This window comes from Sturnira hondurensis, unplaced genomic scaffold (assembly GCF_014824575.4).
Source record: "Sturnira hondurensis isolate 20B ecotype Veracruz unplaced genomic scaffold, ASM1482457v3 Scaffold0008640, whole genome shotgun sequence".
Classification (NCBI taxonomy): domain Eukaryota; kingdom Metazoa; phylum Chordata; class Mammalia; order Chiroptera; family Phyllostomidae; genus Sturnira; species Sturnira hondurensis.
The window spans coordinates 22,270,488-22,287,466 of NW_028081271.1; the positions used below are offsets into that span (position 1 = coordinate 22,270,488).

The 16,979-nt window shown below is 37.9% G+C and overlaps 1 protein-coding gene across 2 annotated transcripts in view; it reads right to left on the reverse strand.

Moving 5' to 3' along the window:
• The window catches only part of KAT6A (lysine acetyltransferase 6A), a 122,768-nt gene that overhangs the window by 48,913 nt on the left and 56,876 nt on the right, over positions 1-16,979 (reverse strand). For both annotated transcript variants that reach the window (XM_037055456.1, XM_037055455.1), the window contains exons 3-4: positions 4,504-4,612; positions 475-590 (exon numbers count right to left, since the gene is read on the reverse strand). In XM_037055456.1, coding sequence (XP_036911351.1) covers positions 475-590; positions 4,504-4,612 — 225 coding nt within the window. The remainder of the gene's footprint in view (positions 1-474; positions 591-4,503; positions 4,613-16,979) is intronic.

A 16,979-nucleotide genomic window follows, 5' to 3' on the forward strand; every position in this document is an offset into this window, starting at 1 on the left:
TTCCTTAACTTGTATTATGTAAATGGGTAGTCTAAGTTAGCAAACAGTTTTGAGTTTTGTTTGCTTCATCTGATCTTTAATAAGAACTAGTGTCATTACTTTCGAGTTTATCCAATAATCTGATACAGCTAACTTTAGCCTGTTTTAATAATAAAAAAGGACAATTGTAATTAATATACGAACTAGTACTAAATGAATGCCTCCATACCACTCTAACAATTTCGGAGTAATGTTTTGAAATAGCTCGGTCTCTCTGCACATGTGTGATTAAGGGGCTTTAGAAACTACCTAGAAATAATCCAGGTCTCAATTAGCAAGTATACTAAACTAACAATATATGATTTAAAGAGGATACTGTTCTAAATTTCGCTGGATTGAGCGACTAAAAAATAGTCAAACATACTAAGAGGGTCACACCAGTTGTACATTCTAGGTCTAAACGAGATATTCGCTTCGGAAGGTGGGGACACTCACTGCATTTTTGCCCTGATCTCGACAGGAGCTGCAGGTCTTACACTCGATGCACTGCCACCGTAAGGCCTTCACTCTAACCGTTAGTTCAGCGGAAAACTTTAAACAGGATGGGTGACCTAAAAAGAGAAAAATTCAAAACAGAAATGATTAATCATTTTGTAACTGTATTAAAGGAATAATGTAGAAAAGGTCAATACCTTAAATTAAAATACATATCTAAGAAAAAAGGATGTTCTTGGAAGCTTGCCATACATGTCTCATCAAGACTTACTATATTCCAATTCGGTTTTATTAACACGAAATAGGATTTAGTGCACACTCCACAAAGTTGATTATTAAAAACTTGACAAATTCCAAATTCTTATTAAGCCTACATTAAAGCATTATGTGTATACACATGCTTGTATGTTTATGAATACATAACATGCCCAGGCCATTTCTAAAAGAATACACAAAAACTATAGAATTATAACATGGTAGGATATGGAGCTACAAACACTTTGAAGGACTTTATATTTCATTGTACACCCTTCTAAGCTCTCAGTTTTTTTAACAGTAACATGTTACTTTTATAACTAAAAATATATATAATAAAAATCCCATAATTTAAAGTGAATATGTTGTTCATGGTTTAAGGCACTCAGGCTAAAACTAAAATATAAGCAGTATTTCTATTGTGAACAGAACAATCACAGAAAAACCGTGTTTCCTCTTCCACAAGTTAGTATCAATATGATTCTCAAAAATTGAGAGTAGAGCCTTGGCCAGTGTGGCTCAGTTGGTTGGGGCACAGTCCTGTACTCAGAAAGGTCTTCAGTTCAACTCCTGCTCAAGGCACATACCTAAGTTGCGGGTTTGATCCCCAGTTGGGGCCTATGCAGAAGGCAGACAATCGATGTTTCTCTCTCTCCTCCCACCCCCAGCCCTCTCTCTAAAATATAAAAATATTTTTTAAAAATTCAGAGTGGCCAATTTGCCCTCAACTCTGGAAAAATGTGTTTCTCTCCTCTAAAATTTGGTGGTGGTGGTGGTTGCTGTTGTTGTTAGTATTACTGGTGAGACAAAAACTAGTTAAATTATTTTCTCTTCTCTCTTTTCTATGCCCAAATAACAGCTTCTGCTATGAGGTGGTAAGAAGTGTATCATCAACATATCACTAACACTAAAAGAAAATGGAAGAAGAGATGTAAAAAATCCCATCATCCTAGAACAGCCATTTTCACATTCTACTTTTCCTGTTTAAACTAGCTAAAAGCACTTTCATGGTTTTAATTATAGGCTATATATAGTTTTGTTTTGCTTTTCTTCATTATTGTATTCAAATAAGCTTTCTATTTGTATTCCTTAAATGGATTATATTCCACTGTGTTCGCACACTATAACCTACCTGACCAATTTCCTTATTGTTAAATACTTGAATTACTACCCATAAAAGTTAGAATGCTTAAACAAATTATTTCGTGTTTACAGTCTTTCCTTCTTTTAAATGAATACCTTATGACAAACGCCTGAAAGTGGAGATGGTAAGCAAAACGAAATATTTTTTTTGCTTGAAAAGTAAAAATGCACCGCCCGGCCGAGCTACAAGCCCTGTGACAGATCCAGTGCCGACTGCAAAACACAAAGGTTTTACCACAACTTCAGCAGCTCTAGGCGTGGGTTTTCTTATAATGCAAGTTTTATTATTATAACAGCTATGAATTGACATTTCACTGCTGCTTTGGTGTGCATTCCTATTATTATTTGATAAAACGTTTTTATATGCTCAACTATTAACTTTCCCTCTCTATAAACTGTTATAGGCTCTGTCCCTTGGACTTTATGCTTAGAAATATATACTTTATAGGTTTTGAGTCTTTGCCATATTTAATGCAATTATTTTCTCCAAACAATTCTTGCTTTTCTAAAACAAATTTGGACACTTTAGTTCTCAATTTCAAAAAATATCAAATTCCATGTATTTGACTATGTTCATACTTTTCTTCTTTGGTTAGTGGGACAGCCAGGCCCAAACTGACCTCCAATCATTCTTGCCTCCTGGTAAGAATGTCCATTCATATTCTTTTCTAGCACAATGAACATGGCTGATCTGTGTAACCAATAGGATGCTGCAGAAATGACAGTGTGAGTTCTAAGACAAAGTTAGAAAAGATATTGCAGATTCCACCTTGCTCTCTCTCTCTTAGATGCTTGTTTGGGAGACTCCTGCTGCCATGTTATGGACACGTATGTGGCCTGTGAAAAGGTCCATGTGACAAAGAACTAAGACCTCCTGTTAACTGGAAGCATTAACTTGAGAGCCAGTTAAGTGATTCATCAAGGAAGCCTTCAGATGACTGAAGCCCAGCTGAAATCTTGATTACCACACTCATGGAAAGTCTCAAGTCAAAACTACCCAGGTAAGCCTGCCCTGGGTAGGCTTACACACAAAAAAACTTGAAATTTAAAAAAATTATCATTACGTTTAGCTTCTAAGTTTGGAGTAATTGTTTTTCTACAGCAATAGATAACTAACATTTATTCTACTAGTTCTTTAGAAGTTCCCTCTACAGTAAGTTTTCAAACTGCATTCTTCTCTATCTTACACAAACTCAGAGACCACCTCAAATATAACGCTTCTTAATAGGCAGGGCTATCACACACTACCCCTCACCCAGCCCCACTTCATTCCCACCTCACCTACCCAATACATGTTCATCTGTTTCATATATTTGGTGCCCATAGATTTCTGAAGGGTTCCATTACTAAAATATAGTTTGGCAATCACTGCTTTGTATGGCATGTTACTCTACTTTAACCTTATCTGTTATGGTTTATATTTAACTGTGAAATTCATCCAGAATGCATTTCTGTTTATGATACTATGCTGTATGTATATGGTCATCTACTATGTAAGATACCTTTTCACCTTCTTCTAATGCCTTCTTATCCATAAACACTGAAAAGCTAAAAACTAAATTCCCTTGACTCTTTTGTGGCTAGGCTTTAGATATGAGCAAAATTCTACTAACTGAATGTGTTTTAATGATTTTTGAAAGGCAGAAATGAAACAAAGACCGTCTTCCTTTTCATACTGACTGTTTTTTAACAATAAGTGAAGTCATGAAAACGCTGATCTACTCCTCGCCTTCAAGGCTACACAGAGGCAGTTGTGATGATAGCCAAATTCAGCATTTCCATATTCAACTACAAAACTCAATGGTTCTGCAGTAGCCTCCCACTTCCACTTCTTTCAAAGGAGGCAGATATACTGACTCCCTTGGTAGGGCAATTCTGCAGTGTCCCAAGAATCAGTCCTTAAAGCCCAGCCTATAGCTTTCCTCTTTCAGCCCTTCCAACAATTTCACAAATACCTGATTGTACTGTAAAATTCCTTTCCTCTTGATGTATCTAGTGTGTTTTCTGATTTCTGAAACAAATATAAAACACTGAAAATTAAGCGAGTGATCAAAAATAATGCTGATTTTTGCCTTCCTGCAAAGCCTTTTAAGTTCTTAAAATGTAGACCAAGAGTGTCTCTGGAATTGACAAACTAGAAGACTCTTTGCAGAATTTGTTTTAAAGCCCAGAATTTCACACAGCTCACTAAAATGCAATGTCAACATTCCACTTCCCAATGTGACATATGTAGGTTTCTATCAAGAAAAACAAATCTGTTATCATCCTGGTTCTATTCAGCCTGAGGCATAAATCAAGAAAGATAAGTAGTGATCATGTTAAAAAAAAAAGCAATAACTTCCAACTGATTGCTATAATTTGAACAGATGTTTGACAGTGAAATATAAAGATCAATGGGGGGAAAGTTTATGGAAAGTGTTTTATTTGAAAAAAAACACAACTGAGATCTGAATTAAATTAACTGAATAAAATATTTCAACTACACATTTAAACCCCTCCCTTGTCTAGAAGCTCATCTAAGCTACCTAAAACCAGGATCAAATTAAAATATGATCAAGAATACAAACTTAGTAAAATATACTTCCCTCTTGCCTGACAGCATGTGTTAGAAAAAACAGAGGGGCCACATACCACTGTTGCCACAGTCAGCACAGGAGATGAGTTCCTCGGGCTTCTTTTCTCGGTTTTGTTCTTTTGTGCCAAGGCAGAAACTACAGATGGGAATTGGTTCAGCAACCGGCTGTAAAGAAAAACAATCACTCAGGCAATAGTATTTTTTCTTAGTATTAATCTAAAGACATTAAAATTATAGTTTTAAATTCCTAAAAGAGTTATATGTAACTTCAGGACAAATGCATCACTCTCCTAATTTTCCAACTAAGTAGGTGAGTTTTTATAAACTGGTCTTTGTAGTTCTTGGTCCAAAAAATCATATTCCAAATCATATCCCAGTCACTTAGAAACTAAATGACATAGTATAGATTAAACAAAGCAAATCCTTCACCTAAGGTTGGAAAATTCAACTCAGTTAAGTGTAATAAATCACAGTTATCAGTCCTTAAAAAGCATGTGTAGAGAAGAATGATAAGATATATACAAATAAACATTATATAAGGTAGAAGACATTAAGTGCTATAAGAGAAAAACAGTTGTGCTCTGTACAAATGAGAATGATAAATTCTAATTGTGATTTGGAGAAGGGCTGGAAGAGGAAGGAGACAATGTGTACCAATGGCATATACTATGCTACTGAATCGTAAAGAAGTTTTTCCAAGGACATTAGATAATAATTGTTAAAAGCAGGTTTAAACCTAGGTTTCCACATTCCTCTGTCTACAGCACTGTCTTCTCTACCCCCAGCCCCAAGATGGAGAAAAAGGCAATACAGGTAGTACACATGAGATTAACTCCGGTGTGCAGTCTGCTAAGGCCAGTGCTTAAGGATATGTTTCTGTGATAAGCTTGGGGACATGCTAGATCACTTTGTGGAGACTGCCACTGAATTTATGAAAATAAATTGGACTTTACCCTGCAGGAAAAGAACAACAGAAGGTTACTAAACCAAGAGATGATCACCTGTACTTGAGAAAAATGATTCCAGTAGCAATATCAAAGACATATGGGACAAAACCTCAAGACAGGTAAAACATTAAATAGTGGTTACAATAGTCTGGTGAAGAGAAGATAGGAACCTGATCAAAACTAAGTAAATGAAATAGGAAGAACAGCCATGGACTTAGAAACCAACTACTAGCAGAAGTGACAGAAAAAGAAATGAATTAAACATGACTAACTTAACTAAAAAGATGGTACTATCATCAACTGTGAAAGCTAAGTCATCTTAAGAAAATTAGGAGAGAAGCAAAAAGATAAATTTGATTTAAGGTATGTTTTGTTTGGAAGCACTCTCAGGCAACTGTTTATGCTAGGCATTGTGCAGGACAGCAATATAAAGCCTTCAAGGTGCTTTTAGTCTTCTGGGTGTTGGGGGGAGGCAGATAAAATGCTTGGTAGGAGTATTAAAATGGAAAACAAAGAAGAAAGTGATCAAGTAGGGGGAAGGCTTCCCAGACTTAGGTTGTTTTGGAAGTGCCTGTTAGGCAGGCCCACCTGAGGGGGATGTTCAAAGAAAATAGAGAATCAGGTTTGGGGGATTGGGAAAAAGAGCTTGGTTTGGGCATTTTAAGCTTATTGAGCTTTTAATGCCTATGGAACATCCATGGAGCAATACCCATGGACATTATAACAGATATCTGGAGTTCAAGGGAAACTCTGGAAATAAAAATCTAGAAGTCATATACAAACAAAATGGCATTAAGGCCATCAGAGTTGATGAGTTCACCCATGGAGAATAGATGGAGATAAGAGAGCTGAGGTCAGAACACCAATACGTAAGTGACTGGCAGAGGGAAGAGCCTGAGAAAGAAACAGATCTGTGACAAAGTTGGGTGGTACAACAAAAGCAAACTGAAAGTACTACTCAGCCAAGAGATTTAGAAATAAACTGCTAGAAGTCGTCTTAATAATTGTGGCTGTGGTGAAGATCATCACATTTCTTTCTTTTAAAAAGAATATGGGAAAGAACCACGGAGTGAAGTCAGGAAAGGCTTCATCCTGGGGTAGAAACATGAAGTAAACTCTAAACAAGACCTAGAGAAAAGGCAGAAGCAAGCTCTTGAGGTTTGGCCTTTATGCTATATACCATGAGAAGATTTTAAGCAGAAAATGGTATGAGCAAGATTTAAATTTTAGAAAAGTCACTCTATAGAGCAATTGAAAGTGGATTAGAAGAAATATGATCTATGATCCAGGCCATGAGTAATGAGGGCTTGTATTAAGGCACCGATGAAAGGAATGGAGAAGAGATATAAGAGATATTTAAAAGACATAACTGGCAGAATCTGATGGCCATGTCGGGTGGGGAGCACAGTAAGGAAGATGGAAAACTTAAAAAGACATCATCAAACACGTGAAAAGGCAAGTCACAGAATGAAAAGATATTAAAACATATTTAACAAATGACTCATGTCCAGAACACTTAAATTCTTATATATCATTAAGGAAAAAGACAACTCAATAGAAAAGTAGGCAAATAACTTTCACCAGTAATTCACAACAGCAAATACATGAATAATACATAAACTGCCAATAAACATAAGAAAAGATGCTCAATTTCATTAGCCATCAAGCAATCTTTTAGAATGGCTAAAATTGTGAAGACTGACAACAATGTTGATAAGAAGGTGAAACAACAGGAACTCTCTTACACTCTGCTAACTGGAATATATATTGAAAAAAAACACCCTGAAAACTATATAACATTATCTACTAAAATTAAACATAGGCACACCATATGATCCAGCACTTTCACTCCTAGCTATATACCCAAATGAAGTACCTACATACATAAACATTAATCATACATAAAAACAATCAGAGCAACATTACTCATAACAAAATTTACTCAAACAAAATTTGTCCAAATAATTAGCAATGGCTGCGCACATAAATAAATTGTGCTATAGCCATACAATAGAATACTAAACAGTAATGAAAATAAATTACAGTCAATAACATGGATATATATCACAAACAATAGTGAACAGAGTCCCCCTCTAAGATGGAGGCATAGTTAGATATGCTTCGTTTCCTCTCACAATCAAAAGGATAATCACTGACTTAAAAATAAACAAACAAAAAAACAGAACTGCCATAAAATTCAATTATATGGAAATCCAAAAACAAAGGAGTTAAAGAAGAAACATTCTTCCAGGCTAGTAGGTGGGACAGAGACCAGCAGCGGGGTAGGGGAGCTGGGGGTGATGCATGGCAAATTGGCAGCTGGCAGACAAGGTGATACCACATTTGCATGCAGATAAGCAAGGAAGAACAACTGGGGAGCGAGAGAGACCACACAACCCGTGATTCCAGAGCCAGGAAAACAAAGCTTCAAAACCTCTGGCTGTAAAAACTTGTAGGGGTTGCAGCAGCAGGAGAAACTGCCAGTCTCACAGGAGAGTCCACTGGAGGGGCCCAAAGAGTCCTAAAACATACACAAGCCCATTCACCCGGGTATAAACACCAAAAGGGCCCAATTTACTTGTGGGTAGTAGAAGAAGTGACTGTGAGCAGCAAAGTGGGTTACTCCACCCTGGCAAATACCTAAGGCTTTCTTACAACCTAACAGGTGCACCGAGACAAAGAAATATGGCCCAGAAGAAAGAACAGATTAAAACTCCAGAAAAACAACTAAGTGAAAAGGAGACAGTCAAGCTATCAGATGCACAGTTCAAAATACTGGTAATCAGGATACTCACAGAAATGATTAAGTATGGACACAAAACAAAGGAAGACATGAAGGCTATACAAAGTGAAATAAAGAAAGATATACAGGGAACCAATAGTCATGGGAAGGAAACCAGGACTTAATCAAAGATTTGGAAAAGGAGGAAGAAATTCAAAAAAATGAGGAGAGGCTTAGGAACCTATAGAACAACTTTTAATGTTCCAACATCTGAATCATAGGGGTGCCAGAAGAAGAAGAAGAGCAAGAAATTGAAAACTTATTTGAAAAAATAATGGAGAACTTCACTAATCTGGCAAAGGAAATAGACATGCAAGTTCAGGAAGCTCAGAGGGTCCCAGAGAAGTTGAACTCAAGTAGGAACACACTAAGACACATCATAATAACATTACTCAAGATTAAAGATGAGGAGAGAGAATCTTACAAGTAGCAAGAGAGGAGTTACCTACAAAGGAGTGCCCATCAGACTGTCGGCTGATTTCTCAAAAGAGAGCTTGCAGGCAAGAAGGGGCTGGAAAGAAGTATTCCAACTCATGAACTCGAAAGACCTAAAGCCAAAATTGCTCTATCCTGCAAAGCTTTCATTTAGAATGGAAGGGCAGATAAAGTGCTTCCCAGATAAGGTCAAGTTCAAGGAGTTCATCATCACCAAGCCCTTATTGTATGAAATGTTAAAGGGACTTATCTAAAAAAAAGATCAAAACTATGAACAGCAAAATGACAACAAACTCACAGTTATTAACAACTGAACCTAAAACAAAAACAAACTAAGCAAACAATAGAACAGAAACAGAATCACAGAAATGGAGATCACATGGAGGGTTAACAGTGGGGAGAGAGAGGACAGATAATAGGAGAAAAGGTACAGGAAATAAGAAGCATAAATGGTAGGTACAAAATAGACAGGGCAAGTTAAGAATAGTATAGGAAACGGAGAAACCAAAGGATTTATATATACAACCCATGGACATGAACTAAGGGGGACTGCTGGAGGGAGGGTGCAGGATGGAGGGGGATGAAGGGAAGGAAAAAAATGGGATGACTATAATAGCGTAATCAATAAAATATATTTTAAAAATAATGAACAAAAGAACAGACACAAAAGAATATACAGGCTGGGTTTACAGTTGTATGTGGAACAGTTTATTCTTGGTATTTATTAATTATTATATTATCTTCCATACAAACTGCCCACCTCTGTACACTGTATCATTTCACTTACATTAAGTTCAAAAATAGTTCTATGTTGTTATAAGTCAGGATAGTGGTTACTTTAGGGAGAAAGGAAGAGGTAGTGAATTAGAAAAAGACTTATGAGGTTCTGGTAACATTCTTTTTCTTGACCTGGATGGTGGTTTCAATATGTTAATTAGGTAATAATTAATAATAAGGTATAGACTTACAATCTGTATACCTTTCTTTTTAATTTTTTAAAAAATATTTTATTTATTTATCTTTAGAAGGGAGGGGAAGGGAAGGAGAGAGGGAGAAATATCAATGTATGGCCGCCTCCCATGCATCCCCTGCTGGGAACTGGCCTGCAACCCAGGCACATGCCCTGACTGGGAATCGAACCTCGATCGTCTGGTTCACAGGCCTGCGTTCAATCCACTGAGCTACACCAGCCAGGGCCTGTATACCTTTCTTTATATATATTTTAGTTAGAGAGTTAAATTTAAATTAGTAAACACCTATAGTGTGGGACCTTTGGAATATATTCTACCAGAAATACCAATGATGATTTGGACATGGGAGTTGGGGACTTAGAATAGAGAATAGTCTAGAGACAGATTTAAAAGACACCAAGGTGCAGGTGGTAACTGCTAGCACCCAGTGAGAAGGTGGAATGAGAATAGGCAGAGGGGAATGGAGAGGGAAGATGAAGTCTGAGATAGAGGAATATCAACATTTAGAAACAAGGGGCAGGGGGCGGGGTGAGTAAGGAGACCAGAAAGGACCAGTCTGAAAGAAAACAGAACCAAGAGAAGTGATGACACAAGAATTTCAAGAAGCAATGGAATCAATAATGTTGGGAAGACAAACTGTCTAGTGGCTTCTATAATTGAGAAATAGTTGGAAACCTTACTAAGAGTACACCCTTTTCAGTGACAACATAAAAACTAAACTCATAGAGACTGGCTGGTGTAGCTCAGTGGATTGAGCAATAGCCTGCAAACCAAACCACCGCGGTTCGATTCCCAGTCAGGGCACGTGCCTGGGTTGCAGGCCAGTTCCCAGCAGGGGACACATGAGAGGCAACCATACATTGATGTTTCTCTCCCTCTCTCCTTCCCTTTCCCTCTAAAGATAAATAAATACAATCTTAAGAAAAAAGAAAAATAAACTCATAGAAACCAACAAAATGCCATGAAGGAACAGAGACCAAACAGGAGATAGAAAAAAAAGAGAGAGAGAGAGAGAGAGAGAGAGAGAAAGCCTAAACCTATTTAAAATATGGAAGATAAGACACATGGTCAGAGATTCAAGAAACAAGAAAAAAATAACAGGAACATATGTAGTAAGGTTTAGAAAGGCACTGTTCAATTCAGTAGGCACTACAAGACATAACTAGTTAAATTTAAAATAAAATTAAGTTAAATTAATTCCTGTCACACTAGCTACATTTTAAATGCTCAATAGTCACATGTGGCTAGTGGCTATAATATTAAACAATTCCATCATTACAGAAAGGTCTATTGGATAACACTGGTTTAAAGAGGATGATTTTTTCAATTAAATGTATTGGGGTAACACTGGTTAATAAGATTATACAGATTTCAAATGTACATTTCTTTTTTTTAAAGATTTTATTTATTTATTTTTAGAGGGGAAGGGAAGGAGAGAAATATCAATGTATGGTTGCCTCCCGTGAGTCCCCTGCTGGGAACTGGCCTGCAACCCAGGCATGTGCCCTGACTGGGAATCGAACTGCAATCGTATGGTCAAATGTACATTTCTATGATACATGGCCTTCAATATTGCATTGTGTGACTACCACCCAAAGTCAAATCATCTTCCATCACTGTATATTTGACTCCCTTGACCATTTACTACCTCTACCACCTCCCTTCTCAAAAGAGGATAAAGTGTGATGCAAGGGTAAAGGGACCAGCCTCAGCAGTGTAGTATTTAAAGCATGGGTACAGGGACTAGCCTTAAGAGTGCAGTGATATAGATGCATACTCTTTGTAGATGGAATAGCAGAAACAGGGGAAAGTTGAGGGTGCTAATTCCTGATATCTTCATTATTTCTGGAAACTAGGAAGTAAAATCACCTGCTAAAAGTGGGGCAAGGGATTGGTTAGATAGACCAAGAAAAATGGATAACGGACTGAGAAAACTGAGAGGTGAGATTAGCTGGGTCCAAGAATGTAGTTAACAAAAACCACCCTCTTATCAAAATGGAAAACAGATACACTTTCCTAATGAAAGAATCAGAAACGTATGTATTAACATAGTGAATAAATTCAAAACACAAGAGAAAAGTTGGAGTCCCTGCAGAATGGCCTCTATGTTTTCACTAAAACAGAAGGCAATGTCACTTGCTTAAAAAAAAAAAAATAGATAGCTTTGGGCATCTACAGAGAGCAGAAAAAGTCTAGAAGCCTCTAAGTGTAAGGTGATAGGAAATAAATTAGTGCTGGAAAATAAAATTGTCAATCAACCCTAACCACAAAGTTAAGATATGAAAGAATCAATTTGTATTACTTCCAATAAAAATGGTTATACAAGGTTTCTGACACCTCTGAAATCTTGGACTGACAAAATCAGAGAACTACAGACTGCAAAGGTAAATGAAAGGGTAAGGTCCATGAGAATGCAAATATTTCTAAAATAGTTGGCCACAAAGTTAAGGGCATCCCAAGCAGAAGGGGCTGACAAACTGAAAGTATACGGAGCTTTGGTACCATGGAAATACTGATGAATTGTAAATAAAGGCCCAGCAGGAAGTAGAAAAATTGGAAAAGTAGGAGAAACAGGGATTGTGGGCAGCAAAGGAACTTCAGAGTTTATAACTTCCTAAGCATAAAGTTTCAGCTAATTAAAAGACCCTAATGGCAAATGTGCATGAACTCTAATATTCAGTAAGCACTATTCTAGACACTTGAGGGTACAGTGGTGAAAAGGCAGACCCACTTTCATAATTTACATTCTAGTTAAGTGCAGATGAGAGTAAAGTTGAAGACAACAAAGGTAGGAAGTCAAAAAGCTGGGAAAACATGATTGTAAAGGAATCTTATAAATGTGTCAAGTCAACAACAATAATGACTGTTCCCAAAATGAGATTGGAAAGATTTGCAAAATTTTTCTAAAGTTTTAAAGAGAAGAGTATTGGTAAATGACAGCCCCCTCACCCTTCCCCCCAAAAGCAGAGATCATGGTATTAGTAAATGGGAAGAACTTATCAGAACAATTTATTTAATAAAGGAATAACAATCATCTTAGAAGCTGTGAAGGTCAAATAATGTATCAACTCTTCTTGAGTATTTCTCAGCTCCTTTTAAAAAGAGTGGTAGGAATACAGAAAAGTAGCTCTATATCAGAGGATATGGACGCAATTCAACGAAATGACCTACCAGTGGTAGACTAATGGTACTATTTCACAGATGAAGTTCAGTACATAAGCAGTCTGGTTAAAAAAGAACAAAGTTGGGTTCAAACAAAAAGAATCCTATGTAACTGGCAATCACAGAAAAGATGGAGAAGTCTACATTGTAATAAAAAGCTATAGGGCAGAGGAGGAACAGTGTCATAATTCAAACTAACTTACCATAATTAACACATATTAGCTACAGCGAAGAAATCTGCAACTACTTCTGAGAGACAGATTAGATCACATTTAAGGACGCAAACGTAGGAGGATGAAGAAAAGAGAAAGTCTAAAAGAAGAAATTGTTATCTTTCAGCATAGGAAATGTCTTAAATTAAAACTGTAGCCCTCGCTAGTGTAGCTCAGTGGATTGAGCGCAGGCCTGCGAACCAGACGATTGCGGTTTGATTCCCAGTCAGCACATGCCTGGGTTGCAGGCCAGTTCCCAGCAGGGACCAGTTCCCAGGAGGGGCCAGTTCCCAGCAAGGGATGCATGAGAAGCAACCATATATTGATGTTTCTCTTCCTCTCTCCTTCCCTTCCCCTCTAAAGATAAATAAATAAATATTTTTAAAAATTAAAACTGTAGTTGTTTTTCTTCAAACGTGTCTTTTTTTGCCATCTCAGATGGTTTATTTTTTTCTTAATATGTTTTATTGATTATGTCATTACAATTGTCCCATTTCCCCCCTTCATTCCCCTCCACCCTGCACACCCACTCCCCCACCACCCCCCCTTTTAGTTTATGTCCATGTGTCACAAGTTCTTTAGATTCTATATGGCCTGCCCCCTGTCTAGTTTCTTTTTTTAAATATTTTATTTATTAATCTTTTAGAGGGGAAGGGGAGGAGACAGGAAGAGAAACATCAATGTATGGTTGCTTCTCATGCGTCCCCTGATGGGAACTGGCCCCTGCCAGGAACTGGCCTGCAACCCAGGCATGTGCCCTGACTGGGAATCGAACCAAGATCATCTAGTTCTCAGGCCTGCGCTCAATCCACTGAGCTACACCAGCCAGGGCTTCCCCCTGTCTATTTTCTACCTACCATCTATGGTACTTATTCTCTGTACCTTCTCCCCCCCACCCCCATCTCCTCCTCCCACTCCTGTTGCTAAACCTACTCCTTGTGATCTCCATTTCTATGGTTCTGCTCCTGATCTAGCTGTCCTCTTAGTTTGCTTTTGTTTTAGGTGTGGATGTTAATAACTGTGAGTTTGCTATCCTTTCGCTGTTTATATTTTTATTTTCTTTTTCTTAGATGAGTCCCTTTAACATTTCATAGAATAAGGGCTTGGTGATGATGAACTCCTTGAATGTGACCTTATCTGAGAAGTACTTCATCTGCCCTTCCATTCTAAATGAAAGCTTTGCTGGATAGAGCAATCTTGGATGTAGGTCCTTGTCTTTCATGACTTGGAATACTTCTTTCCAACACCTTCTTGCCTGTAAGGTCTCTTTTGAGAAATCCTCTGACAGTCTGATGGGTACTCCTTTGTAGGTGACTGTCCCCTTATCTCTTGCTGCTTCTAGGATTCTCTCCTTCATTTTAATCTTGGCTAATGTAATTATGATGTGCCTTGGTGTGTTCTTTCTTGGGTCCAACTTCTTTGGGACTCTCTGAGCTTCCTGGATTTTCTGGAAGTCTATTTCCTTTGCCAGATTGGGGAAAATCTCCTTTATTATTTGCTCAAATAAGTTTTTCACTCATGGCTGATTCTTTTCCCCTTCTGGTACCCCTATAATTTGGATGTTGGAACGTTTAAAGATGTCCTGGAGGTTCCTAAGCCTCTCCTCATGTTTTTGAATCCTTGTTTCTTCATTCTTTTCTGTTTGGTCATTTTTTTCTTCCTTCTAGTCCACTTCCTTGATTTGAGTCCCAGTTTCCTTTCCATCACTATCGGTTTCCTGTGCATTTCCCTTCATTTCAATTAGTTTAGCCTTCATTTGTTCCTCTTTGTGACTAAAATCAACCAGTTCTGTGAGCATCCTGATCACCAGTATTTTGAACCGTGCATCTGATAGGTTGGCTATCTCTTAGTTGCTTAGAAGTATTGGCTCTGGGGATTTGAGCTGTTCTTCTTCTTGAGCCATAATGTTTTGGTCTGTTGACACCTGTTATGTATGAGGGGGAGAGCCTTAGGTGTTAACCAGGGCAAGGCAACCCAGGTCGCGGGGTTCTGATGCTGTATGTAGGGGCGGGTCAGAGAGGGGAAATGGCATATTTTTCTGCTTTCTCTCGAATTTCAGTCCCCTCTGCTGCTTCCCATAAGCAAACTGGGCCCCCCTGGTGCTGGCTCCCAGGTGTGTTGCCCTGTGTACCCTCCAGGACCCTGTGGGTCTCTCCAACAAACTCTCTGTGAGCCTGGGAGCTTCTCCCAGCACCTCAACCCCCAAAGTTTTTCCAATTGGTGCTTTTAGGCTTTAATTCCCGTCACTGGGGCCCTAGCCTGCATGGTCTGTCTCACTGCTCGCTCCTTCGCCTGGTTTATCTGCGTGTGAATGTGCGACCGAGGTTAGCAGCCACCCTGCGCCCCCACTGGGTCTGCCCATTGCCACCCCACGCCTGGGATCTGCCAACCACCGCCTGCATGCCTGGATCGGTCTGGCCACTTTTTCCTACTGAACCCTCTCTCCACTAGCCGCTGACTCTGCCCCTCTTACCGGTCTGGCTGAATGGTTAGTTGTTGTTGGACTTCCACACAGTTCAATTTTCTGTGTTTTGGTTACATTTTTGTTACTAAAACTTTGTTGTCTTTAAACTTGGTTGTGCGAGGAGGCACAGTGTTTCCACCTACGCCTCCATCTTGGCCAGAAGTCCCCCAAACATGTGTCTTTATCATCTAGAACTAGGCAATAAAGTTCCTAATGACATAAAATCCTATTTCAAATCATACATAAGAAATCTCCAACAAAACTGTCCCTATATTAGGTTCCCTGCAATATTACCGCTATTAATGTTTTTTAATATAATGAAGACTTCATTTTACTATATGTACTATCTATTCCAATAAAAAATAACTGAGAGCCATTCAAATCTATTCATTAAAGAGCAGGGTAGGGGTAAGTGATTTAGACAAACTGGCTGCCTGACTACTTGGGAACTGTGTAGCCAGTCACTTTAATTCCATTGTTCTGGCACTTATCAAACGACTATAGTCTTAGACCCTGCCTATTCACTACACAAAACAATTTATGGATTATTCCTAGAAATGACAACTTTAAGTTTACACTCTATTGATATTTACAATGTGATAATAAAATAGGCTGAAAGGCAGTCTGTAAAGTCAAATACAGACACTGGTCCAAAAAAAATGAAATTATATAGAAACATAGTTTTCAGTAACACATCGCAGCGCAGCCATATTTTCTTAACCTAAACACTTCTCATTGATGATGTTTATTCTTTGACATCACAGGACCAAGCATAAAAAATGATAAACTTTCCAGGTCTCAAAATGAAATAGAATTCACAGAGAATTACTATTCCTGACAAATGATCACAATTCTTAAAAACTGACTATTTTGGGGGGGGGTTAAGTGTAATTTGGGAAAGAGTAATAGTACTTTTGAGGATTAGTCATTTGAGCTGAACTGCAAGCAGAAAAAGTGGTTCAAATAAATTGTCTAGATTACAACATAATCTGTGAGGTCTGTGAGGTTTTCTTTGTTGATGAAGTAGCACTGCTAATCAGTAATTGTGTGATTTTAGAATATAGCTGACTATACTGTTAAGAGCCTAAAAAAATTACAACTCCAGATCTTTCTCATTCTTAAAATATTAATGAGCTTGAAAATCAGAAATTTGAACCTGAAATGTACTGGGGTGATTTCAGGACAGTGAAGAGATATTCATAACATTGTGCAAATATAACTCTACAAGATGGTTTCAATTATCTTTTATCACAAAGAAAATAAGAACAACTGTTAATACAATTTTTAAAAATCCATGTAAAGAGAAGCAATATGCAACATAATTACTGTTTCTATACCTGCCCAAGCCTAGCTTTTATCTTACTGTTCTCATAGCTACATAATCTGTTCCCATAGCTTATAAAACAAGAAGTTTGTAACAAGTGACTTCCCACACCGTTAAACACCACAGCCATGGTTAACCTCTTAAAAGGTAAGTCAGAGCATGTCACTCAGCTGCCCTAACCCCTCCACTCAGTCCAGAGACTTCCATCTCAGATTCAATGCCAAATGGCCAACAA